Here is a 26,309-nt window from a genome sequence, read left to right as displayed (position 1 = left end):
ACAATGGAAACATTTTTACTTCTGATGTTACAAAGACAGCAGCAGTATATACAAAGTGGCTGTCTCCTCCAGCAGGCTCTCAGAACAACTGCAAAAATTTGCACCACCTTTACAGTTACAGCAGTACCTAAGAAGATGCTCAAAAACCTGTGATTGAAGACAGTACAGCTGCTGGGAATTAAGGGACTGATCTAAAAAGGATTCTGGACTTGGACATACCTGTTAAGTGCCTTGGTAGATTTCTGGAAGTGTCTAATATTTATGCATTTCTTTAAAAATATATTAAATATCTCATAAAGCTTGATTTTCTTATTTAGGCTTCCTCTGAGCATTTCCTCTCAGTTTTGTCTAGGATGCAGTAGAACTGTTTTAAACATGTTTAGAAGATGTTTTGAAATATGTGTTTATATATATGCAAACTAAAATATTGACAAAAATTCCAAATTCATCACATCTTAAGATATCAACAGCATTTCTGGCTCTACAGAAGTATTTCACTGGCAGCCTGTCAAAGACAGTGATTCACTGATGATTCTGTTTCAATTTAGCAACTAGTATTCTTAAAATATTAGTATACAGGATATCTTACGTCAAAGTGCAAATACTGTAGTATTTCCTGTCTCTTTCATTTTGAATTCATAAGTGATTAAAAGGACATGAAGTTTAATGACAGACCAGTTATCCTTTCATCTGACAATACCCAGTACTCTGTCAGAATGCAATGATGTTTAACTGAAGTACTGGGCATTCAGCTCATATAGGTTTGGATAATACTGACTTCCTTTAGCAACTTAACTTTCTTCTTCATGGGTCCAAGAAGGCAAGCAAACCTATGTACTAAGTAACAACTAAACTCAAGTTTAACAGCTCTAGCAGTGTTATATTAAGTCAAAACCCAGCTCAGAAAACTCCTTGCTACATTCTCAAAATCAACACTTCAAACAATAACTGTAATTATCTCTACCTAGCTAAGGATTAGAGCTGACATTTTAGAGCTTCCAGGTGTACCTCAAAGTGTAACAATAATGATCTCTTAAATTATGCTAGTCCCCAAATCTCCACACTGTATTTTTTTCTCACAATTACATTGAAGAGGTGAGTTAATGTAAGAACTTCCTCCTCCTCCTACATATACCCCTCTGATCAAATGCTCCCAGGCTGCAAGCATGCCTGCTGCAAGAGAGGTTTGTAGACCTCTGACCCCTCTTGGTGGGGAGGAGAGGTAAAAAGGATTTGGTCTGGGAGATATATGCTGTGGAGTGTGGAGGAAGCTGGCTGGAGATGTCTGTGACAGCGCAAGCAGCAGGGAGGCCTGGAGTAGGGCAGCACAAGCTGCAGAGCTCGGGGAACTGCACTGCCCCATTTCAGTGTCTCACGACATCACCGCCTGCCAGGAAACAGGAGCCATGGACTTGCAAGCTCATTCCCCTCTTCCTGTTTGACCTGCTGCCTGGAGCTTCCCAGTTGGTGCTCCTGCCCTTGGTTTCAGCCTGGCCTCACCCTTCACCCTTTTCCCTGAGGCCCCCTATCCCAGCAATTCACCCCATCAGCTCCATGGAAGGATGTATCCAGTGGGCAACTCTCAGCTGTACTGAAAAGAGAGGCACCACAGGAAATGTAGGGTGAAGCAGCACTTCAAAAATAATTTATGAATAAGAAGTCAGATGCACCATGAGTTCACACTCTGGACTCAGACACTACTTTCTAATGACCCTCCATTACCTAGATATTCAATTTTACACATCAGTCTAACCCATGTGTTGCCCAGCATTGGCACGTATGCTTCCACAACATGGGATTTAGCAAACAAACTCATGGAATCCAGGAAGTGAAGAGTCTGGCTAACACTTCAAAACAACACTGATGTGTCCTCCAGTGCTGGCACAGGCAGGAGATGACACAAGAATACATCTTGTACTTCCTAGTTCTGGACTGCTCTCATTCCTGCCTTGTACTGCCCAAGAGCTTGGCTTGCAGGGAGAGTGTCAGGAGGACACAGGAGAAGCTGTTCTCAGTTTTCCACGCACACATGTTGAGCAGCTTCCAGCCTCCACCCTCTGGAGCAATCTGTCTACAAATCTTGGCTGACAAACAGCATGAGAAGGGGCTCACATCTACAGGAGAGGGACACACCAGACCCTGAGCACTGTCAGGTGCTAAGCTCATATAATGGATATATGACTATTTGCACAGCTTTACCTCATTTCAATGTGATATTCAACAAAATGTTATGGGTGTCATGAAGTCCTGTGGCATCCAGAGTCTGGGTTTTCTCTAACAGAACTGGTAAAATATGTCACTTTAAAAGGTTACACTTCTACATCTATTTGATGTCTAACGTTCTGCTAAAATCTACAAAACCAAACCTGCCTGTGTTTTTCTCTAGAGCAGCCTCAACGACACAGGTGGGTGTGTTGAGCAGTTTCCAGGTGGGTTATTACTCTTTCAGAGACAGACCTCTGGTGGCCACCCAGAGACCAGCACCGTGGAGCGCACAGCTCCCAGAACAGACGGCAAACACATCCTGAAAACATAAATGGCCACCAAAACTGAGACCATGAACAAAACAAGTAAAGGAGCCATCATGGGCATATGAGCCATCAGGGATGTCACTGCTGTGAGATGCTGAGAAGGCATTTTTATTTGACCCCAGGATATCACTGAGCTGAACTGCAGACCTGATTCCTGTCACAATGAAATACTTCTTCATTTCTTTCACTTTCACTGTGAAAATACTTTAAAATACAATCTCTGTACATTAGAGAAAAACCTCAGCGTGGATAAAGGATGAAATAGTTGGATTTTCTTTAGCTTTCTTCCTGAATTTGTATTTGTCTGCACTTGTCTCTCTAAACTGTGCTGTATCAAACATTCCCATCCCCAGCACAGCAGCTCCCATCACAGAATCCAACTCGGGTACTGAAGCACCTCTTCAGATTTAAGTCAGCCTTTTCAGAGACAGGGATTTGTGCAAGCTTTCTACATCAATCAATCCTCTATCATAAAACCTCCAAAGAAGCATTTTCTTTTTCCAGAAAAAAAACTCAAGTGTTAATTAAAAGATCACAACAGCACTGATTCTTTGTTCCGTTATCCAGTGTTAGCATTTTTCAAAATAAAGCATGAATTATGTAAGCCTAAAGAAAATGAAAACGTAAAGCATGAAATATTAAACAGCAAAACAAGGTGCATCTAACAGATTTCAAAGCAAGCATATTGGTATGAAGTCAAATTCTCATCACTATATGCTCCACATATTGCTGACTGTAATCAGCTGAAGACTCACATGGAATTGAAGGTGGTAGAATTTTCTCTTCTTTTTGTGAATCCAACAGGCAGTGTTTTTAGCTCAATATTGCACCCTCGAGCTTTGTTCCTCAAGCAGTATAACTGGAAAAAAATAAAAAACATTAAAAAAATAATTGAATATATAAACCCCCTGAAAATTAAACAATAAAAAGCTGACAGGAATTATGAGAATATTATAGAAAAGGCCATATTTAATGAAATACTTCTAATTTTTAAAAAACCATCCCGAATGAAAAAAATTAACTACGCCTAGAAAACTCTCTGAAACTTTTCTGTAAGTTTTTTTACTATTAAAAAGAACATGCCAATGACCTTTTCATAGCAGAAGTTCTTCAACATACCATGAAAGTCGCAGTGTGACCACTGTGGGTGTAATACCACCACAGGGATGCTTTCTGGGTTACAAACCTGCTGGCAGAATGGACACACAAGCCACTGCCAAATTCTGATTTGAAGGTACCACTAATGGCAGCATCCCATTAACATGCCCAGTACCACACCCCTAAAACTGGCACCCATGCAGCATCTCACCCTCTTCAGCACACATTTCCAGGACATCACAGTGCTCAATACACACACACACACAGAATATTACTCCAGCCAGAGAGGAAGCTGGAATCTTCTGAATTTATTCTGTCATCAATGTGAGCCCTGAGTGTAGGGCTATATTTCAAGGTATCTTCACAAGACTAGAAAACAAAATGGCCTTGATACCTTTTTGTGATTTATCAATGAGTCAAAATATTTTGGAGTAGAGTTGGTTGGGCTTTTTTGGGTTTTGTTTGTTTGTTCATTGGTTCTAGTTTGGGGAGTGTGCTTGGCTGCTGAAAGAGCTTAAGCAAAAACCCATTCTCCCTTAGAAGGCTATCTTTTATGTCACTCTTGCTTAGACTTAGTCTTTGAAGAGCTCTAGTTATCTTCATTTGGTATATATGGAACCACATAACAATTTCTAGACTATTATTAAATCCATTGTTTACCTGGGAAGCATGTACTTAAAAATTCAAAAGTTGTGGCGGTGTAAGGAAACACTTTCCTAACACACATCTATCATCCAACAGCAACAGTGGTCAGACATAAATTTTAAGAAATCTTAGTGATCTTTTCTCCCAAGCAACTGGATGTAGGCATCAATACTATTGCTGCATAACCTAGAGATTTCTTTTGATTTCTGGCTCTAAAATTCAGGGTCATTCATACCTTCATAAGAGAGGTACCAGCTCTGGAATCTGGACTAGGACTACCTCAGTGGGAATTCAAAGGTAGCCAACCCTAATTCCAACAGAGCAAAAGGAGAATCAAAAACTTACAAGTCTTTTTGTTGCTGGACTATGCACAATACAATGTCGAGCAGCAGCATCAGCTGTCCTTCCCACATCTTCCAGGAAACGATAATCTGAAGGTTAAATGGAACAAAGAAAAATGTAGTGCCAGCCTAGTAAAACCAGTGAGTTTTAGAACACACACAGTATGTTCTTACCACTCAGAAGGTTCAAGTCAGTAAATTCATTTACAGACACAAACGCTGTTTTATCCCTGACTCCATTACAGCTCAGTGCAAGCTTATGTTTCTTTACACACAACAGGCTGAAATGACAAAAAAAAAGGAATTAACATGTTCAGCACATGAATGGGGAAATAATCAAAACTATTTAGTTCAGATAACAGATACCTGCACGAATATTTCATGCATCGTGGACATCTGTACTTGGCTGCTTCTTTGCTACAGGTTTCACACCTGAAAGAAGTAAAAAATACTTCTCAATAAGGGAGCATTTTTGCACCTCACTGGCCTATAGAATTGCCTGCTCAAAAACCAGGCACTAGGCCATCCATCAGCATTTTCAGGAAAAGCTATTTTAGTGCACCTTGAAAGAGAGAGAGAAAATACAAATATGCTGGATTAGGAAAGGTGGCAGACAAAACAACACAAGCCATGGAGAGTATCTCCAAACACACACACATTACAACACTGTAGATGCATGAAAGAAAAAAATCCCACATGCTAACTGAAGAGCTGGAAACAGAGCAAGCCTTTATCAGCCTTTATGCTTTGTGACCTGTGCTTTTCTCCTCCTGCATCACCTGTACTGTGCACTATACCAGGCTGGCTTATAATACTCCCAGCTTTAGGCACACGGAAAGTAAGTCTCATGGATTCACACTAAACCCTGAAAAATGCATCCCATTTTTTCACTGGAACAAAAAGAGCATGACAACATGGTCAGCCAAACAACTTCTGGCTGTCAGCAGGGCAAACTCCAAAGTCAGGGAACCTTTCAGGCACAATATGTAAGACTATCAATTTAACTAATAAATACCAGTGAAAAATTATATTCCTCTACAAATATGACCATACGTTTTTAACTAGGCTATCAAAACAGCTGTTTCTCCCACTCTTAAAGAAAAAGGTCTCTATATCATCACTCTTATTTTAAATCTAACAAACAGAAAAGAGAAATAACAGTTCCCCCACTTCAGAAAAGTTTTTGCGAATATACAAACGCACCATTTTCAACTCCTAGGCGATAAATGCCAGCCCTAACCCAGTTCTCTTCCTCTCCCCACCACGTGCTCGCTGTTTGCTGCTAGCGAGGGCCTGAAGGACAAGCCCAGCAATACCATCGCCTGACGAGAGCTGTGAATTAGCAGTACAAAGCCATTCTAAGAACCGGGGAAAAGGGTTTCAAACACTGCAAACCAGCAACGGGGAATCATTCTGAACAGGGATTCCCCTTCCCCTCTCCGCAGGATCTCAGCGGTGCCCGCTGCCCACACCGCTCCAGCGAGGCTCTGCCCCGGGCGGCGGCAGCGCGCAGCCCCTCGCTCGCTCGGGCCTCACCCGCGCGGGGCTGCAGGGCACAGAGCCACCCGCCGAGACCCGCGGAAGGCGCTCCCGAAGCCCGTGCGGCCGCTGCCGCCGCCATGCCGTACCTGTGCAGGGACATCTTCCCGCCGCCCGCCGCCCGCCCGGGCCCGTCCCAGTCCTGCTCCCGCTCCGCCATGGCCGCGCCGCGGGGCCTCACGGGCCTGCGCGGCCTCTGCTGCGCCGCCTGGCGGCCGCGAGCCCCAGCGCAGCCGCACGGGGCGGGCCCGGAGCCGCCGCGCCGGGGCCTGCGGGGCTCGGGGGCCTGCGGGGCTCGGGGGCCTGCGGGGCTCGGGGGCCTGCGGGGCTCGGGGGCCTGCGGGGCTCGGGGGCCTGCGGGGCTCGGGGGCCAATGTTCCAGCCAGGAAGGCGTTCCAGAGCCCAGAGGAGGCTTCCCGAGCCGCGCACTGCGCCGCACAGCAGCACGGTGCCCCGCCAGGTGACACCGGGCGTCGCTCCTTACCTGTCCGTGTCCCGCCGCACCGGCCGCCGTCCTGCTGTCTGCGTGGGGTGTGCATTTCTGCCTCAGCTGTGGAAATGCACATCCGAGCAGCCTTATAAGACTTTAAACTCCTTGCTTTTAAAAGAGAGATTTCCTGAAATTAAAAACTCCCAAAAATAGGGCAGTGAGGCAAATAAAAATATACATGAAGCAGACATTTTCTTTAAAATTATAATCTTAGAAAACACCCCCAACATTTGCCAAAATATCACCTCCAAAGCCAAACTCAGAGCAAATGTAAAATCATGATGTCAGTGTATTGATCTTGAAAATACAAAAAGTGAGACATTTTCTCATCCTTCTGTAATCTTGCTTTGTTTTTTGTTTTATCAGATTTTTGTCAAAGTGGTCAAAAATGATGCTTTGCTACAAAATGTAAGATGGGATGTGGACATACATTACTTTGTAAAAGCAAACATTGTCCCTCTGTCAGTATTCTCTTGCACAGAGCATGTGCATTTCCCCTTGGGAAGGGAAACACTGCCACCTAAGGAAAGTGCTCTTCTAGAGGATTTTCATCATTTCTAAGAATGACCTATACAATATGAAACAGAATAGTAAAAGACAAAGAGATAGCTTGGAAGCTTATTTTATTATACTTTGGTGGTGTGGTTCACTGCAGATGAAGACAGACAGGTTGTTTGAACACTCCCAGGCTCCTCAAATACAGTCTGGTATCACCTTGCTGTGTACTGCTGAGCACACTTTGAATTGATAATAGATAGAGGCATATCAATATAAAGAGTGCTTTTCCTAATGGTAAAACTGTTCTTTTAAAAAAAAAAAAAACAACAAAAAACCAAACCAAAACAAAAACTTCACTGAACATTTTAAGCTTAATTTTAAAAACCCAAAATGATCTAATAAATTTTGCAAAAAAAAAAAAGGAATTTCTAAGAGGATGAAATGCTGATTATAATTTAACAGTAGCCATTCAGAAGACACACTATAGTAGATCTTTTCAGAAGTTACAAAATATATACAGAATATATCATCTTAAGATGGCTTTGGCATTAGCAATGTTAACTGAAATGCAAAATTTAAGTCAAAACTACTTTAGGTAGTTCTTCTTACAACGATTTTCACAATGGCTGTAACAGAAACTGTTCTGACTATATGCATCATATACAATATGCTGTCTTATACACCATTTCCAAAATAGTACACAAAAATATTTTAAACAAGAAATCCACATAAATAATGTTTTCAGTTATGTGAAGTATGTGACCAACGGTTTAAAATAAGTACCTTCACAACAGAAACATATCCTGATGTAACCAGCACATACAGTCTGAAAGATAAAAAGGGACTCAAATAATCTCTGCTAAGGCCACAAGCGCCCTGTGTTATGAAGAGCACCAAGGCAACACGGACAGGAAACACAAAGAGGTAGTGTGCCATCTGTTCAGATGTGTGTCCACCAAGGACTGGAATAAAGCAATGGTTAAGAAAAGAAGACTTATTGTACTGTGGCATGATTCACTTTTCATACAAAAGCTATTGCACATTTAGGAGCATTAGCAGGTATTGCTCCTCAGTATCACACGTCTCCAGCCTTCCTCAGGATGGTTTTTGTGCAGTGCTGTTAAAAAGCTTGCTAGGAATGCTTGATGTCCTGAAAAACTCCATGTTCAGATACTCCATTCCAGAAAATTATACAAGAAAGCACCAAGAAATTTATTTTTAAATACTTTAAGAAAATCGCTTTAGTATTTTCTTTCTTTCTTTTATTTTTCCAATGTCATTTCTCCTTAGGAGGAAGTCTTTTTCTTCCTGAGGTTATTTAACCAACAACACTTGAAATGATTCTTCAGTTTCCTAGTAATTTTGCCTGCAATGGATCATTACTTTTGATTCAATCTGTGCAGCACTCCATATGGATGCAACAAGAAACCTAGGACAAAAATCTTACAGGAAGCATACGGAGCCACTTTCTATGAAGTGCTGCTGGCCTGGTTTGAGGTGAGGAAGTGCATTAACTTGAACAACTGGAAGCTGATTCGTGTCCTGAGTGTGGAAAAAGAACTGGGTCTTATGCCAGCTGCCATCTTCAATCTGAAACACACAGGAGAAACATATCAGAGTCATATAAATGGTGAGCTTCAAAACACAAATGAAAATTGTGCTTACAGAGTGAAAGAGAAGTAGTGCACAGAAACATTTATTCTCTCAGCAGTTCCTAAAGAAACTGTGTAATTTAACAAATGCCATTTCTGAAGCCTGAAGTTTCATTTTGAGGGTAACTGTTTCTAAATTTTCCTGGAGGACCTCCCTATTTCTGTGCTGATGTCTCTGCAGTGTCTTTGTACACTCTCAAAATACACGAGACACAATGCAAACAGCAAGTATAGATACCCTGTATCATTGCAATTGCTTGTACCCTTGAAGAGATGATGAATTCAGTATCTAAAGGCTGGCATAGGCAGAGCTATGTAAAGAAGCAAGCTTTAAGGAATGTGAATCTAAATGATTGTTATTTATTTGCAGGAGGTTAGTAATGTCTAAACAGTACCTCTGTCCTCCCTTTGATAATATGATGCTAAAAGGCATTTACCATGCATTCATCCAGAAGCACTTTAGGTTCCAGGAGAGTATTTGCTTTAAATATTTGACCATTCCATCCTTTAAAGGTAACTGATGTCTTCCGGCTCCCTGCTGCAGTCAGTCCCCACATGGGTGTGTTCAGACAATGGACTGTGATGCTGTGGGTTGCTTCTGAGCTCAGTAAATGAAGGAAGTTCATCTGCACTTTTCCAACACCAAACTCCAGCTGAATTCCGAGAGAAAAGCATTGTTAGGCTTACAGCTGGACTGTGCTGAATGGCTCAGCAGCACAAAGTGCCATGGACATGGCAGGATGGTGTTCAGGCACAGGAGCATGTATACATGTTTAAATACATCGGGGCCAATGCCAAAACAGCACCATCTGCATTCCTCAGGGTAACGTTAGGTCCTATTACAGGCATTACTATAAACAGAAGCTTCCATAGGACATGTTCAAAGCTTAAATAGAAACATTTGCTGATGCTTACAACACTGCTGAAACACAGCTGGTCACAAAACAGTATTTTTAAATAAGGAAACCTGAAACAAATGCTTTTGTGATTCAGACAAAGATATTATCAGCAGCAGTGTTTTAACTGAAGCCACATCAGTCTGCTGTTTAGTCTTCTTAGACCACAGGTTCTGGCAATACTGATAGTCCATTAAAATGCAAAAGTTCATAAGTATACTTTGATTTTAGACAGAAAATATAGTAACTCATTATACAAGAAGAATTTCTCCAAGACTATTCCATAGTCAGGGATCTTTCAAATGTAGGAACGTATATGTGAACTTCACAGTATTTCTGAAGCTCTTCAAAGACTACAGTGTATATACAGAACTTCACAAACATAAAATTTCTATTCCCGAGATTCAAGAACTACATGTAAAGTGGAGCATGAACTATTGATGGACAGAAAACTGGTCCCTCCCTAATGGCATTAAAAAGTCCCTAAGTGTTGGAAAGCAGTAATAATTTTCATTCTTTCTAATGATCTCAGCATCTCAACACTTAAATGTCTTGAGTGATGAGATACTAATGTAGCTTAGAAGTATTTCAGGCTTATGTTTATTCCTTGTAAAAGAAAGTATAAAGCAAAACAAAATAATTCTATCAGCATGGATAGATTCTCACACAGTGAGAATTACTAACATATATAGTGTCCAGAAAATCTGTAACTTCTGTACCAGAATATATAAAGTCCTTCCACAAAGATGCACAATAATGCCCCCCTGAAATCTAACTCCTTTTAATGAGTTAAGTAAATAAGCATGCACTTGTTTAGAGTTCAAGCACAGACACAGTGTCTCTAGGAGCAATGCATACCTTTGTCACAGACAGTGGTGTTAAACATGTCTGACCACCTGCAGTGAAGTTGCAGAAAACTTCAATGGCATCAGAAGGACATCCAATATTTGGGTCAATCCAGTATTTTCCTATTAGTATATAATTCCAGACAGAAAATAAAACCAAAATATAATTACTACTAATTTGCTAAAATATTAACACTTCTTGGCAAATATTACATATGTTATCACTATATCTTCACAAGGAAATGAAAGGAACATGAGAGTGTTCTCACTATTAAAACTATGCTAATAACAGATACTGAGAAAAATTACCATAATAAACCACTTTTGACTACAATTACACTGACAGCTTTAAATAGGAGGGCTTTTTAATTTGAAATATTGATTCAGGAACTTGTGAGATACAATGACTGTCAGTGTACCTGACAGTGGTAATGTATGGTATGCAATTTTTTCATTAGGAATCTAGAATCTTGCAAGATTAGCTATAAATATTTGGAAAACTTCAAATCACAGAATTGCACTCAGTTTCAAATTTTCTGGATACATCTGTTTGCTAATAGATATTATCTGTCTCATATTTATATATTAGATAGCTACATACTTCTACCTTTAAAATTCAGAAATTTTATCATAAAAGCTGAAATAAATCTATTTGTGACAGGCACACCGCAAGAGAATACAATAAAAAAGAATAAAAACATTAAATCTATCAGATCAGAATTTGCATGCAGAAAGCCACACTTGGAAGCAGCACCTTTCAAAGGTACTTGAGTGAAAGTGGCACTCACCATCTGCCACTTTATGATCACAGTGGAGCAGATCTCTGCAGATGCGTGCTGGGTTATCCCGTGTGCCAAGAGGGTTCTTGATGCTGTGCAGTAAATTGCTAAGGTAGTGGAGCGTTTTGAATATCTCTGTACTCTGATCTAGCAAAGTTACTTCAGTATTCTGGTATTTCTGCCAAGGGCCATTAGCAAATGTGTTACCACAAGGAAGTGTCACAACAACAGTATATGCAGTAAGAGTCAAATGTCAAATGGCCATTGAATAGCCAGCCAGAATCCAAGTGTTTATATGAATGCAGTCAGCCATGTAAAACCACCTAAGGGTAACATATCCCAATAGACAGATCAGGACATTTTATTAAAACTGACAGAACAGTGACATTAAGGCAGGTTTAGGTCATGCAAATTTGTCATTATGATCTACTGACAAAAAAATATGGATACAAGGAAAAAAGGAAAAATTTGGTGCATTTTTAAAGTAAACTTAGAGATTTCAGATTTGAAATAGCGAAATTTACTCTTGGACTTAACCTAAAAAATATATGCACATTTATTTGACTTCACCCATATAAGGGATTTTCATGCAACCAATGCAGCCAGATACCTATATGCTGATTTTTCTTTATCAAACCCTAAATGCTACTATTGTTATCTATGTCTGAACAGATACAGTCCACTATGTGTGATAGTAAATTTTCACTACTACCAATTATCACAAAAGGTAGAAATCTTGCTGCTTCTCTTAATTTCATTTCAACTCTATCCTGTAAATCCTAGCATGTTTCATTACATTCTATAACTTGCTATCAGTTATTAATTTAAACTAAGTCTTTGAAAAGAAACTCTGTTATGTCCTCAAAAAATAAAATTATAATTGCATTCCCTGTATGATAATGTAAATACATTTAAATATATACCTCCATCTGCAAGGCAGCATTTGACTCAAACAAAGCTTGAACAGCAGCATTGAGATCCACTTGTTTCTAAAAAACAGGTATTTCAGAATATAAAATGATGAAAAAGAATATACAAAAGTGCAGGTGGTAAATTCTTTGAACAGTGGAACAAGGAGTACATTTGAAGAGGATCCTGTTATTTTCCCTTTCAATAAAGCACTGGTTAGGGTAGGTTAGGCTTGTTATAGAATTTACCCTTGGTCCTGGTGGTCCAGGTGGTCCCTGGAAAATGGGAAAAAACATATATTAGGTGCTTCACATCTTTATATAGTATAATCAAAATGGAAAAATACAGGCAGAGTTTTTTATGCACTTACAGGTGGCCCAGGCTGGCCCTGCCGTCCCTGAGGCCCCTAGAAGAAATGGATATAGAATGCAATAGTTATACATTAAAGTCTCTGGTTTTATATTTATGTATTTATTAAATCACAAACATGTCCCAGTGTGTATAAGGAAGAAGGTGTGATATCAGCTGTGATAAAGTTGTGGATTATTAGTTACTATTGTTAAAGTACCTTGCACCATTTGCCATATGAATATTCATGTTGGAATTCCTGTGTTGTCTGGTTCCTTGTTTCTCCAATTACTTCTGATATGAAGGGAACATTAAAGGTCATAGAAAGTATCAATATATAATGTGCTATACATTGTGCCAGTGTTAGATGTGTGCTGAGAAGATAAGTACTAGAAGGGGTAAATAATCACAAGAACATTGTAAATAATGTTATCAGTAACTGCAAAAAACTAACTGATCCATTTTAATCCATGAGTATGTGCCAGGCTTTTATCAGTTTAATTTATCAGCAGTGTCAATTTTCAGCCAGAACATGTTATGTTCATTGTTTTACAGTGATATGGCAAACTTCCTCTTTATTCAAGAAGTTATGCCCTTATTTTAGTGTGTAGGATGATTGCAGAGGAGAGGAGGAGAAGGAACTGCTTTTCCCTAGCTTACAGTGCCTACAATGCACGTAAATCTGTGTTTTAGGCTGCCTTAGGATTGAACATGGACCTTTCCAATACAATAAACCCATCTGAATCATTCTTTCAAATATTTATTCAACTATTCACATTGAGCTAGAATTGGTTCTGGACATTTATTAATATGCAGTTACAATCGTGTCTCTGTTAGGTTCTTCAAGCTCTACATACTCAAAGCTTCTTGGAGCTATTGTAACAAACAATGGCACAAATGATCACAAGGAAAAGAATAGGTGGCATTGCCTTAAGAAGAGAAAAAGAGAAGGAATGAAAAGCATGGGCTAGATCTGCACCTTAAATTACTAAAACCCTTTCAACACAGCTAAGTCAATTTAAGCAGAACATTCTTTTGTCAGCGCTGCTTGTACCAATTACTTGAGCACAATAAGCTGTTCCAACAAAGCCCTCATACGTCAGGACAGTCATGCTAGAACAAAATCTCTGCCAAAAGTGAAATAATCTGATGTGACGTGGTCACGCTGACAAACGTTGTGAAACTGATCTAGTCAAATAGGAATTAAGCTGTAAATCACTTGATAAAGTAATAACAAGTGTTTCTGCTGTGAGATTTCACAGCAAGCAAGGTCTGTGTGAGTGTCACTTCATGCTACAACTGCTGAACTCGGGTTGTGCTCAAGTTGCCAAAAGCAAGGGAAGCTGGAAATGGTTAAAGAAACACCAGATGAAATCTAATATTAATTCATGCATATTTTAAAATAGGATCTCAAACCAGACAGGAGCAATGTACCTAAGTCACTGAGGCTGCAAATTTATCAGTACTTAGGTCCTGAGGCAGAGCATGTGGTGGTGCCAGGGAATGCATCTGCTGGGGGCTACAGTGGCAGCTGCACAAGTGAAGCGTGTCTGCACATCACCTGCCCTGGCCGTGCCGAGGGCTCAGCTGCTGCATCATGAAGGATGCAAAAACTGGGGCCATCCTGTAATTTCAAGCACCAGCTCTATGCAAGGCTATGTTGATGGCTATGTTGCCTCAAATGGCTTTGAGGGAAGATCCATGTCTTGTATGTGTTCCTTGGAGAATAGAGGAAATTCAAAACTGAAGAAATTTCTGGATGTTTAGGTAGATGATTTTCTGATACTTAACCCAGAAGACCTTAATCAGATAAGGTCTATGGATTGTGAGCTTTTTTATTCATTTGTTTATTTATTGTGAGCTTTTCAGCTGATAGATCCTGACCCTATTTATTTATGTGTCATCCCCTTACACCTATAGAAGGAACTGGAAGCCATCTTTTAAGTAGATATTTAATGATTAACTTCTTTATAAAAATGGTAACCATTAATGTTGGAAAAAGAAAATAGAAGAACAATTTTAGCATATGTAGTACTAATAGTATGGATATCCCTGTGGGTTCTGTGTGAAGTAACTAGCTGTCATTACTTTTCTGAGTTTGCTTATTGCCCAGCTTGAAATTTCTTTGAGATCTTATTATTATTAAATATGCATAAAATATTGTTGTTATTCATTATTAGAAAACTGTTCTGAGTTTACATAGATTACATTCATTATTCTGGCATAGTTCCTCAGCTATTGCAAATCAATTGAGTTTCAGAGCTATACTGTTGTATGCCAGCTGGGAAGGCTGACTCCACATTTAATTAATCAGGTCAGGTGCTGTTAGACTGCTCCAGGATACCTTCAGTCTCATGTGAATATATTACTGGCCTGTCTGATCATGCTTGGCCAAGTATGTTTAGAATAAAATGAAAGAGAAAGTGTGAAAAAGAATCTTGAGAAACAAATTTGACATTGAAAGGATATATTTGTTTATCTTGGTTCAGGACTTGATTATTCAAATACCAAATCAAGGAAAGGTAAAAAGTCTTCAACAGTTTGTCCCTAAGTAACCACTGCTCTTGGATGAATAGATGTCCTTGTTCTGAATGCTGAGATTTAGACATTCCAGTATATTTTTCAGATGACTGAATGCTTCAGTTAATGTTCTGTGTTCTTGGCATATGTCACCTTTAAAAGACTCAAGAAGTCTTGGGACAAGAGTGGTTCAATTTTATAGTGGTTTCTGAGATAGAACTGAATGTTTTAAAAATAAAAACCCGCACTGTTCCAATGAGTTGAAGGTATTTCGCAAAAGAGGAATGTCATTTGTCTTGATCCACTGTCTCCTTGCCAGTAAAACCCATGGGAAAAAAAAGGAGGTAAATAGTGAATGCTATTTGTGAACTACTTTGTGGAATATCACATTTCTTAAATGCATTAAACTTCAGAGAGCTATAGCAATTATCTTTACAAATCTTTAAAATATAATGATACTGCACAGAGTAGGGATTTTACCAATGTTCTTTCTTTCTGCTGCAGAGTGGAAAAATGAGGCTAAATTACACTTTTCATGAACTAAGTTAATTGCTAAGTGTTTTACTGGAATGTACCGGATTACTTTTACAAATCTACTTAACTTAACCTTTGGTCGCATTAGAATTTAAGTGAGAAAAGTGTAATTCCAGTCCATGAAAACAAAAGCAGAGACTAAACCAGTTAGTTTCAGTGTGTTCTTAATTCTTTAATCACTCCATTTGATTGAACAGAAGTTCAAAGGCCAAAATCCCAATCTTTTACTAATGCTGAGAGGCCCTGACTTTACATACAATAGTACATACACTTAACTATGAAAGCATGAGCAATCCCAAGGACATTCATATTTTCTAAGAATTTTTAAATTCTTGAGGAGTGTATTTTTAACAAAGAATGTGTGCTTTACCACTGGCCTCAATAAGAAGACATGATTTTGCATTCCATGTCTTTCTGGGGATAAAAGGACATTTCTTGCTAGTACTGAACTCTGTAACCCTGACAGACTGAAAAATCTAACTAAATATACTACAAAGAGGTTAAAATCTATGTGATTCTAGGAAGAATGCCAATATAAATTTTAAAGGTATAAATTAAAGCTCAGAATACACAGTTGGATGAAAAAAAAATTTGGTCTCCTTTGAGACCAAATAGTAGTTGGAAATAAATCCCTTTTTTGGGGGAAAGTAATGTCACTGTATATGACTTAAAATTAAACATTCTTCTTCTGAAGACAGCCTTACTAGATTAACTCATCATGAGGAATTCAAGAACTTATTTAGGAAATAACTTCTTAAACACCAGCACCAATAATGGAAACAGATGTTTCTTGTTCACCATTCTGGATGTTTTTTTTAAGGATTATTCTTGGATCTTTTTTTTAAGTGTCAGCATTTTTAGCTTTATGCTGTCATAACAATTCTTATGAACAAACAGTAGAAAAAGACAGCTAAGATGTGTAACAGCAAATTGAGAAAACAGCTTTCCTCTTATTCTGAGATAGCAACTGCCTCAAGAGCATTAGAATTAAAGAGGGGAGTTCTCCAAGACGCAGAAAAGAAGCTTCTTTCCAAGCTTTAGCTCTTTAAAATGTTATGAATATTTCAGATTCATTTTTCAAAATTTTATAAGGCAGTTTGATTGAATTTTTGGAGGTGGCTGCTAAAAGCAAAATACAATAAGTGAAACGAAATAATTTTAAGTGAGATGGGGTGAAAGGCAGGGTAAGAGAAACAGGAACAGGATCCCATCTGCTAGTTACTGGAAAATGAACTAATTATACATCTGTCATAGAAGGTAATATAGTTATCAACTTTGTGTTCATAAATTTGTTGTAAATATGATAACTTAATGACTTTTCACATAGCCATAATTAATTGGAGACTTTATTGGCTCTAACAAAATTTAATATTAAATCAAACATTCACAAACGTAGAACAACCCTTGCTGAAAAATGAAACAGCAAATTCATAACCCATCAGTGCTGCCCACAATTCCTACAGCTGGAATGTATTGATTGGACACCCACCTGCAGGTCTGGGCTTCTCCTGAGCTTCTCCCTTTCTAGACAAGAAGATCCAGATCTAGGACCATGTGCATGCTGTGAGCCACTAGATCTTTGACAGCAAATATGACTCAAGATTTTTCTTTTAGATCTGAACATAGAGAGATTTGGAGTATGCTCCAAACTGCTGTATGACCAGGGCCCAGCAGCTCACACCCACTGGGCATATCTGCTTAAGTCAACTTGAACAAGAGGGTCACACTTCTAACCCAGGCTACCAGCTTTCCTGGGCAGTGCTCTCCAGGAGCACAACATGACTGCCTGGCATGCAGAGCATATTCAGCCTAACACAGAAACAGATTTTACACAGCCAAAAGAATGAAAGCACAAAAGTCGTTTCATCTTACCATTTCACCCCTCGTGCCCTTTTCACCTCTTGGTCCCTGTAAAAGAGAGCAGCTGTTAATCTGATATGCTTTCTAGCTGCCTAGGACTGAAATAAGCAGATTAATATCCATGAGAATTATACTGCTCACATGAAAAGTCCAGTCTCATCTGTGGAAGTATTTACAGCTCTGGGGGTTTAATTTTCCAGTACCACTAGAAATTGAAATTAGTTGAAAACATCTTGTGATTCCTATATGTGGAAAGCTGTGTTCTTCAGCTTGTATGTTTACTCTCAGTACTTTTATCTGTTGTCTGTCAATCAGCTGTGTTCTCCACAATTTCATCCACATTCAACATCTTTAGAGAACAAAACTCAATACTCTCCATCACTGAAGAAATCCATTCATCACATATACGTTTTTACTATGTTATTAGTTCTACTCTCATAATCAGATTAGATGCTATTTTTCTGTCCCTGTTTGTGGCTGGTTTTGCACTTATGTTCCCAAGGATGGCAACAATCTAAAAGTTCTTCACTGGAAAAATTTTGCATCTTAATGGCTGCATTTCATAACATGTAGAAGCAAACTTCAACTAAAATGCTTTCTTGATGATAATGGCAAACTTTTACATTCAATATGAAGTCTGTTAAAAGCCTTCATACAAGTGCACACAGCTGTAAAGTTTTTCTCCTCAGTGCAATTGAAAAGAATGGAGCAAGACAAAGTATTGATTTTTCCAACAAGTAGAAAGAATTATATAAGGGACATTCCCTTCTTTCTATTTCCCTTGTAAATATTTGCATTTATTACTTTTATTGCATATTTACTATTTTTATTATTATTTTGAATTTTAGACATTCTCATTTACTCCAAGTTTACTTGATCAGGCAGAGGAACGTTCATGGTACAAAGAGTTTCTAAAACTGCCTTACATGGTTGGTGGTCTGGAGACATGAGCCAAGGGGTTCTCCTGCAAAACAAATCTGGCTCTGGTACCATGAGTGTGACAAGAGATGGAAACAGGAATGAGGGCAGAGGTCCCCCAGTGCAGGGAGCCTGGGGTGCACTGGAAGCTGTCAGAGAGGCCACAACGATGTTTGAAGTGTAACAGGGACCTCATCAGCACCTGGAACAGCATTACAAGGGCTCACAGGCACTCCCAGAGTGTCTAGAGGGGCACTCCAGACAGTTCAGCCCACAAGAAATGAAAAACAAACTATATTGAAACTGAGTGTGGATATTTTGTAGATATATCTCAGACCAAAGGCTGAAAAAGAATATCCAGGTGGTAATTCCCGTGCGCTGTTTTACACCTTGGCTTGCCACTGCCCCGGTACACGTGCTGTCTGCATGCTGTACTTTGGCAGAAGGCCACTGCAATTACTTTTTTGTTACTGGTTTTGGTCATTTTTTTCTTGTTTGTACTACAAATGCCAGAGTCACATACATTAACTTACCAGCATGGTATAACACGTTGCTATTGACAAACAGAAAAATAAGAAGGTTGCTAGTTGAAAAACAAGATGATTAAACCAAAGGGTAATGAAATAAACAAATTATGCAAAAGTGGAGGGAAACTTACAGGTCTGCCAGTTGGGCCTGCTATGCCTTCTTGACCAACAGGGCCAATATATCCCTGTAAACAAGCAAAGAATTTATTAGTTCACCATGTTTCCAAAATGAAGAAAATCCTCATGACATGTCCTGATTTAAAGTTGCTCAGCACACAGACTTGTCAAATATCCAAAAGATCACGGTGGTACTCTCTAAATACTGAGTGCACATTACAACAAAATCAGTAAGGTAAATACTTTGGTAATTTTTAATACTTATGCTTGGAAAGCCCCCACACATTCTTTAATGTGAAAAGTGATGCACTAAAAACAGTGGAAACTTAAGCACTCTGATTACAAAAGACGACATATTTATTGAGCTACAACCAACTCTATCTTGAGCTATATTACTGCCCACAAGGACTCTTGTATGGCTGCCAGTAAGTGCTGCTAAAATGCCACTTTTCAGTTCCATTTCACTTAGAGCAAACTGCTCGTATCCAGTGTTTATCTCATATAGGAATGTTTAGAAAAATAAAGTAGCTATTAGAAAAGTCCCCTAAAGCTGCTGCTCTGCACCTGGTTAACTGAAAAATTCAGTTCTGTGATGGCCAAGTGGCAGTGAGAGAACATGTTGTAGTAAGGCCTCCCATGGTTCAGCCTTTCACACTTGATCCCACACTGGATGGAAAAAATGCTCATGATGTTTCCATGGTTTTGGGTGAGTAGCAAAGCAGAATATCATGAAGAATGAGCTAGTGGAGGTTAGGAACATTTTAGATAAAATGAAAATCTTCATTAAAAAAAGACTACCTACTATTAATCAATAATGCCTGAGCACCACTGTGTCTTACTACAGGCAAAGTTTGATCTCTATTTTCTTTTGCTGTAGAACACAGTTACACAGTGAGCAGTTTTACCAGTAAGAAAAATGTTCAACAGATAAAGAAATACAAGGTCATAAAGATTACACTAGGAGAGCCACACTTAGTCAGCACAGTCTGCTTTTTTCTTTCAAGATTAAGGGCCCAGCTCTGTTTGTGTGTCTGTGTGCACAATGTAACCAGAGTAGTGTTGCTTCTAGACTCAGACAGAAAGGTTTGGGTAGAGACTTCTGGCCTTGTTAATAAGAAAAAGGATTATTTTCTATGTTAAAAGCATGTGCCACTTTCAAACCATCCAAACAATCTCTTTCATGTAGTGAAACACTTACAACTTGGCCTGTTGGACCTTTCGGGCCCAGAATTCCAACTAAGCCAATGTCCCCTGCAGGGCCCTGAAAATGCAAAGGAACAGTTTAATCCAACATGGACATTAGCTACCCACTTGTTTCAAACTCTTGCAATCAGTGAGACGAAGATAAGTTCTAAGAGCAGTAAGAGTGAAAATATCAAGTGCACTGACCCAGAATGTCTGTCCTGAGACAGGGAGTACACAGTTCTGCCTACCATGTTCCAACAATCCAGAGATATTTTGAACAAATTAGTGTTAAAGCTGATTAATTCTATGCTTTCATAATGTTCTCACTCTGTAAATAGCTTACAGTCTAAGACAAAAGAACGAGCACATACTTTTGGACCTGGGAATCCTTGAAACCCCATTAAACCTTGATCTCCATCTTCTCCCTGCAATAGGAGCAGGCATCCTTAGCATTAGTTCACCTTGCTAGCTCTTGAACTGCTTGTTTTGCATCAACCACTGTGATTACATACAATCTGTCCTTTCAGCCCAGGCTCTCCTGCTGGTCCTTGGTCACCTGCTGATCCTGGAAGGCCTCTTGTGCCTCGCTTTCCTGGATGACCTAGAAGCCCTTTCTCACCCTGCCAATAAGAAGAAAATATATATTTTAATAGAATCATGGAAGTTGCAGATGCAAATACAAGTTTCCTGTCAGAAGCATGGAACTTGCTTTCTCCTTAAGAAATACTCTTACTGCATTTATTTTATTTCCCGCAGGAAAATAATTAAGCGTACACTAAAATGCAAAAGCAGTGACTTGACTGCTCCTTGACTTGGAATATAAAAACCATACATGTTGGATCAATTCTAGTATGGTATCTCTCAGTGTAATCAGTAAAATTCACAAAATTAAATACAGAACAGACAGGTTAAAAGTGAATTTTAAAAATAATCCTCTGAGCAAGACACAGTGTGCTTGTTGAAGTCCCTGCTGTTAGACTAAAAATCCGCATTGATTCAAATGGGAACTAGACAAGTTCCTGCAAGAGAAATCCTCTGAGGACTATCAAATACACTGAAGACATGTCTAGCTCAGGAGGTTTTTGAGGTGCAATAAAAGCTGTGAATATACAGGTTTCATGCTTTGTGCTTATGCTCTTTCCCAAGTTTTACCTTTGTGTTACTTGCCTTGAGTCAGTATGTGCATTATTAATGCTTATTCTGTAGTATATGTGGCAACAGTTTGCCCTCAACTCATCTATTCCTTGCCTTTCTCATATTGCAGGCACTTCTGAGCAGGAATTACCTCCTACAGCTCATTGCCTAGGCAAAGAAGTAAAATTCAGAGTGGAGGCACTGGCAATAAAGACTGCAAATAATGAATACAGTTTATGCTAAAGAAAATGATAAAGACATTATTGCCAGTTTCCAAGTAACTTAAGGTTTTAAAGAACAACTTATCAATAAAATCTCACAAAGAAAATGAGCTAAGATAAAAAAAAATTATTTTAGATAAAAAAATCTGTTGTAAATAAAGAAAATTCTATTCAAAATTAAGAAAATTATCTGTAATTGTTACTTGTTTTCTTGTTTTAAAATTGAAATGAGTCTAATTTATATGAGGATATGCTGATATCAGGTACCTGGAACTGCCTGGAAAATGGAGCACACTCAGATTTCTTTCTTTCTGAAAGGCCTAAAAAAACCCCAATTTAAGTCCTGTGATAAATGATATATTTATTAGCCCCCAAACCTGAAACTTAGGCTTGAAGTTATGGTAATTCTCTGCTATTAGATTGCTGAAATGTTTGAATCATCCTGACTGTTCTAGTAGCTACCAAAGTTTAGAAATAAGTCAGGAAACATCTGACCCTAAAGCTGGAGTGAACAAATACTAAGTGTTTTGATGGCTTCTGGAGTTGGGAATAGCATTCAGATGGATGAGACCTCTATTTTCAAGTTACAGTTTATAGAAATGTTGTAAACACAACTTGTAATCTTACCCTTCGAATAAGGCTTGATGTCTTTTACTCACATGATTAACAGCAGTGTGGTGGCTCCACAGCCACCAAATGCAGCATGAAGAATAAGCAGTATCAGCAAAACTGTAATTAAACAACCAGATCCCATGTATGTACCTACCTTTAGTCCAGGTGCTCCCATGGGCCCTGGCATGCCTGGCAATCCCTTGGGACCTCGAGCTCCAGGATAACCTGCTAGACCTGGTAAGCCTGAGTTTCCTGTATTGCCCTTAACAAATTGAAAATAATGGTTTACAAGTAAAACAGTCAAGCATGCTTTTTCATTGTATGCTGAAACAGGCAAATTACATAAAATCAGCCAAAACCACTTAATGCTGTCTGTATATATGGACACAAAATGGTAGTACATCAAAATATATAGAAAGACAATGATCAGCAGTACCATTTGGATTTCTGCAAATATTCCAAAACTAAAAGGCTGAAAATTGTTTGAACTTCTCAGTATTCATCTTTCAAGAAGAAATAACTCCACATGAAACAGAATGAGACTACCTTCCCAAAGAAATATTCAAAATTCAACATGTTTATTTCTAAGGAACAGGCATGCTGGTAATACTAGTATGGTTGTGTGGACTCTGTAAAGATTCACACACAATAACATTACTAGATGAAGAAAGACCAGAACATTTGTTATGAAATTGTATGAGAACATCAACCTATCAACAAAAGCAACTATTTTAAATGAAAAAACCTGTTAGGGAGTAGGTGGAGTTTAGCCACTTTTGACATGCCACAAAATGGAAATTTGCTACCATACAAATGAATATTTCTGTGGTGTAATTTAATAGAAATATAAGCATATATAAATCTTCCTTATTTCCTATGACATTCAGTTAAGTACTCATAGAAATAAAAAGGTTGTAAAAAAATGATTTTTGTATTAAATGTCTTTTTTTTTGATTTTGAATATGGTGATGTGGCTTATAGATTGATGGACTGATAATCTTACATAGGAAAAGTTCTGCTCTTTTTATTCATTGAGGCAAAAATCAGTTATAAACCTCTCTTTGTACAAACTGTAATGGGGTAATGGAGTTGTCTTTACCATGATTGTATGACATTTTCTGTGGAAAGGCAAAAATGTAAAAATCCTTTGGGGTGATTCTCCTAAATCCAGCTCCAAAGAATTTTAAGAACTTGGAAGAGGTTCATGACCTGAGAGTGGAGAAGCTTGAGTAGGGTGCACCTGCCCCCTACGGGTAACTTGTTTAATTTTCTCTTTGCTCAACCAGATTGGAAATTCATACCTGAAACAACAGTGCCTCATCCATCACCTTGGCCTATTCCTAACTCCAAATCTAACTCAGTAATCTTTTATAACAATTACTGATCCATCTGGGTAGAACTACTGAGAAATTCATACTGGAAATCAAAATGGTCAGACTTTCAATGATGAGAACTACTCAAGGAATCTTGTCCCCCTCCCTGGAGGGACTAGTTGAAGATCTGTGTCACTGCTCCCAGTGGCAGCAAGTCACCACCTTTTGCCCACAGCAAAGAACAGTCAGACAAAAAAGCCATTTCCAAGAATGCCTTTAGATACCTCACATACCTAATACTCTATTTCACTGACTTTGGACATAGCTTCATAATTATTTAGGTGGAGAGGTTATAGGTTATAGGTTATAGGTTATAAATGCAGAGACAATAAGGAAATGTGGGATTATCTCAGACCCTAAGAGGAAATAGTCTCAGTTAAGCTAATTTTCAGGACCAGAATTGTGCAGCCTCTCTAAGAAATGACTTTGACTTAGCTGTAGTTACTACTGTCATATTCCAATGAAACTGTTCTCACAGCACACTTCCCTTACACTAACTTTATATCTTGGCTGGAATATTAGGAGCAAAAGAGAAGGAAAATAAAAATTGGTCTAATTTTCAAGATACTCTGGGAACAGAGAGTGGTCTCTTCCTTTTAAATACCTTAACCCTGGAAAATTCTGTAAAATGCAAAATGACATTGAGGAAATGTGGAAAGCAACTTACCTTAGGGCCAGGCTTCCCTGACAGCCCAGTCTTTCCAGGGTTCCCAGGAATGCCCTCTGGTCCAGGGTACCCAGCTACTCCTTTCTGCCCTGGTGGCCCTGGTTTTCCCTTGAAAAAAATTCAAATCCAATATAGCACTGTTTGCTCTTTTCATCTTCACCCTCCCACAACTGGATTTCAGTCACAGTAGTTCCTAAATCCTACATAACAACAGACCCAGTGATATGAATGGGTAAGTTGCTGAGGGAGCTCTGAGTTAGAATGTTTGCTTTAGAATTCTATTGGTTTAACCTTAGACTTGCCCTGCCATGGGATCTGAGCAACTTCAGCTGAAATCATGGGACTGATTCGTGTGCCAGCCTGGAAGATGCCTGAGAGCGTCAATTCTTAAAATGAAGTGAGGAATCCTGATAAAGTCATCTTTTATCCCTGGAAAAAACCCAACCATACACCTTTTTACCTTTTATTTTACTAAATGCTCAGTACTGGACTTTCACAAATTTATGCTGTTCAAATTTGAACATATCAAAAATACAAATTTGTAATATGGCAAGTTTGTGGTAACTGTTGCTATACTTGCACAAAAAAGGCCTCATTTGGGATGTGCTTTGAAACTTCCTCAAGTTCTAGTTTTACTGTCTCCTCATTTCTCTGTATGTCCCACTTTCCTATTTCTCCTTTGCCTGCTGAATGATCCCTGCAGCCCTCCAAAAGAAAATGCTGAATATTTCCAAAGGACACACAGTTCCTTGTCTTCAAAAGGCTCCTCTTGCACTCTGCCCAGCAGGTACAAGCTCTGTGCAACAGCTGCTTTTCTCCAGTTACTGACAATGTTTTGATGTGAGGTTGTAAAAGTTATTTACAATATGTGCTTGTGTGGCATTATTTATTAGGGGACCAAAATAACCTTGATGCATTTTGTTCTTGGTTATGTTTACAGGACACCTACTGCTTCCTGCTCTGGTTTCTCCCTCAGGGAGAAGAGCATGCAAGTCAGCTCCTCTGCAGTTACTCAAGAAAAAAGATTAAAATTTCAGCTCAGGGCAAGCAAGAGAAATAAATAAACCTCAAGGCATCTACCACATGTATCCATCATGGATATAAGGATCTAAACTTCTGTAGGCTGCAGTGGATCAAAGAACTGATGGGGTCAGAAGTGAACACAAGTACAGTTCTGTGCAATATAATGTGATAACTTCCAAATAGACTCCACAAATGAGCCAATTAAATAACTTCACAAGTGGTAAGGACCTTGTTGTTAGTTGCACATCACTTCCATATGCTGAGTAACTGAATATAATTCAGTATAATTTAACAAAATTTCAAAAATCATTCATATTCAAAAATGAATATGGAAAATAAAAAGGTTCTTCAGAGTGAACACAAGACCTTCTGGTAACCCTGACATGATTCAATTCTGGTTTTATTAGTTAGTATTTTCTTTGTTTTATAATTTGAAAATAGGCTGTAGAATTTTGTTACTTACAGGAATTCCAGCTTTGCCTGCTTGGCCTGTTGCTCCTTTCTTCCCTGTATGTCCCTAGAAGTCACAAATAGTTGTGAACTGACAAATGTCTAAAATTCAATCCCCCAAGAGGAGCTGAGGATTGTTCCCCTCTAGTATTCATGTTCACATTGCCTGGCTTTGGACCAGATTATTCTCATTTCAGGAGACAGCAGAAAGTTTTTCAAGTAAAAGCAAATACATTTTTGGCAGAATTGTGTATGTTTTTTCCCTGTTGTGAACCAGTTTTTAGAACTTTTCCAACAATAAACATAAAATGTTTTTCATCACGAATCTGGTAATTTCCCCTGAATCAGCCCCGCCTCTGTGAGGAAGGGCACTTTTATTGCATTTCCTGTACTCTTCAAAAGGGAAGTCATGAAAAGTAGGCAATGTAAATGCACTGAATGTCTGTGGAAGAGAATACTAGAAAACAATAATGTCACATATCACAGATGTGAACATTTGTTTGTATCTAAGACCTACAAAAAAGATAAAATTTGCTTAAAACTAGAATTATTTTCATCTTGACTGATCTAGAAATTGGTAGTCTTAGAAAACTGAGA

The 26,309-nt window shown here is 38.8% G+C and overlaps 2 protein-coding genes across 2 annotated transcripts in view; both read right to left on the bottom strand.

Annotated features, from left to right (window-relative positions):
* The window catches only part of ZNHIT6 (zinc finger HIT-type containing 6), a 29,865-nt gene extending 23,551 nt beyond the window's left edge, over nt 1-6,314 (bottom strand). The window contains exons 1-5 of the mRNA XM_036387927.2: nt 6,244-6,314; nt 4,982-5,047; nt 4,790-4,896; nt 4,620-4,705; nt 3,287-3,390 (exon numbers count right to left, since the gene is read on the bottom strand). Of these exons, the coding sequence (XP_036243820.1) occupies nt 3,287-3,390; nt 4,620-4,705; nt 4,790-4,896; nt 4,982-5,047; nt 6,244-6,314 (434 nt within the window). The remainder of the gene's footprint in view (nt 1-3,286; nt 3,391-4,619; nt 4,706-4,789; nt 4,897-4,981; nt 5,048-6,243) is intronic.
* A 1,195-nt stretch (nt 6,315-7,509) lies between these two features.
* Nucleotides 7,510-26,309, bottom strand: part of COL24A1 (collagen type XXIV alpha 1 chain) — a 119,728-nt gene continuing 100,928 nt past the window's right edge. The window contains 15 exon segments of the mRNA XM_036388136.2: nt 7,510-8,732; nt 9,232-9,447; nt 10,549-10,658; nt 11,324-11,492; nt 12,238-12,303; nt 12,472-12,498; nt 12,594-12,629; nt 17,498-17,533; nt 19,062-19,115; nt 20,246-20,308; nt 20,604-20,657; nt 20,745-20,852; nt 22,354-22,461; nt 24,240-24,347; nt 25,726-25,779. Coding sequence (XP_036244029.1) covers nt 8,586-8,732; nt 9,232-9,447; nt 10,549-10,658; nt 11,324-11,492; nt 12,238-12,303; nt 12,472-12,498; nt 12,594-12,629; nt 17,498-17,533; nt 19,062-19,115; nt 20,246-20,308; nt 20,604-20,657; nt 20,745-20,852; nt 22,354-22,461; nt 24,240-24,347; nt 25,726-25,779 — 1,356 coding nt within the window. The 3' untranslated portion in view covers nt 7,510-8,585.

The sequence above is a fragment of the Molothrus ater genome, chromosome 9 (assembly GCF_012460135.2).
Source record: "Molothrus ater isolate BHLD 08-10-18 breed brown headed cowbird chromosome 9, BPBGC_Mater_1.1, whole genome shotgun sequence".
Lineage (NCBI taxonomy): Eukaryota > Metazoa > Chordata > Aves > Passeriformes > Icteridae > Molothrus > Molothrus ater.
This window is presented reverse-complemented; position numbering and strand designations above follow the sequence as displayed.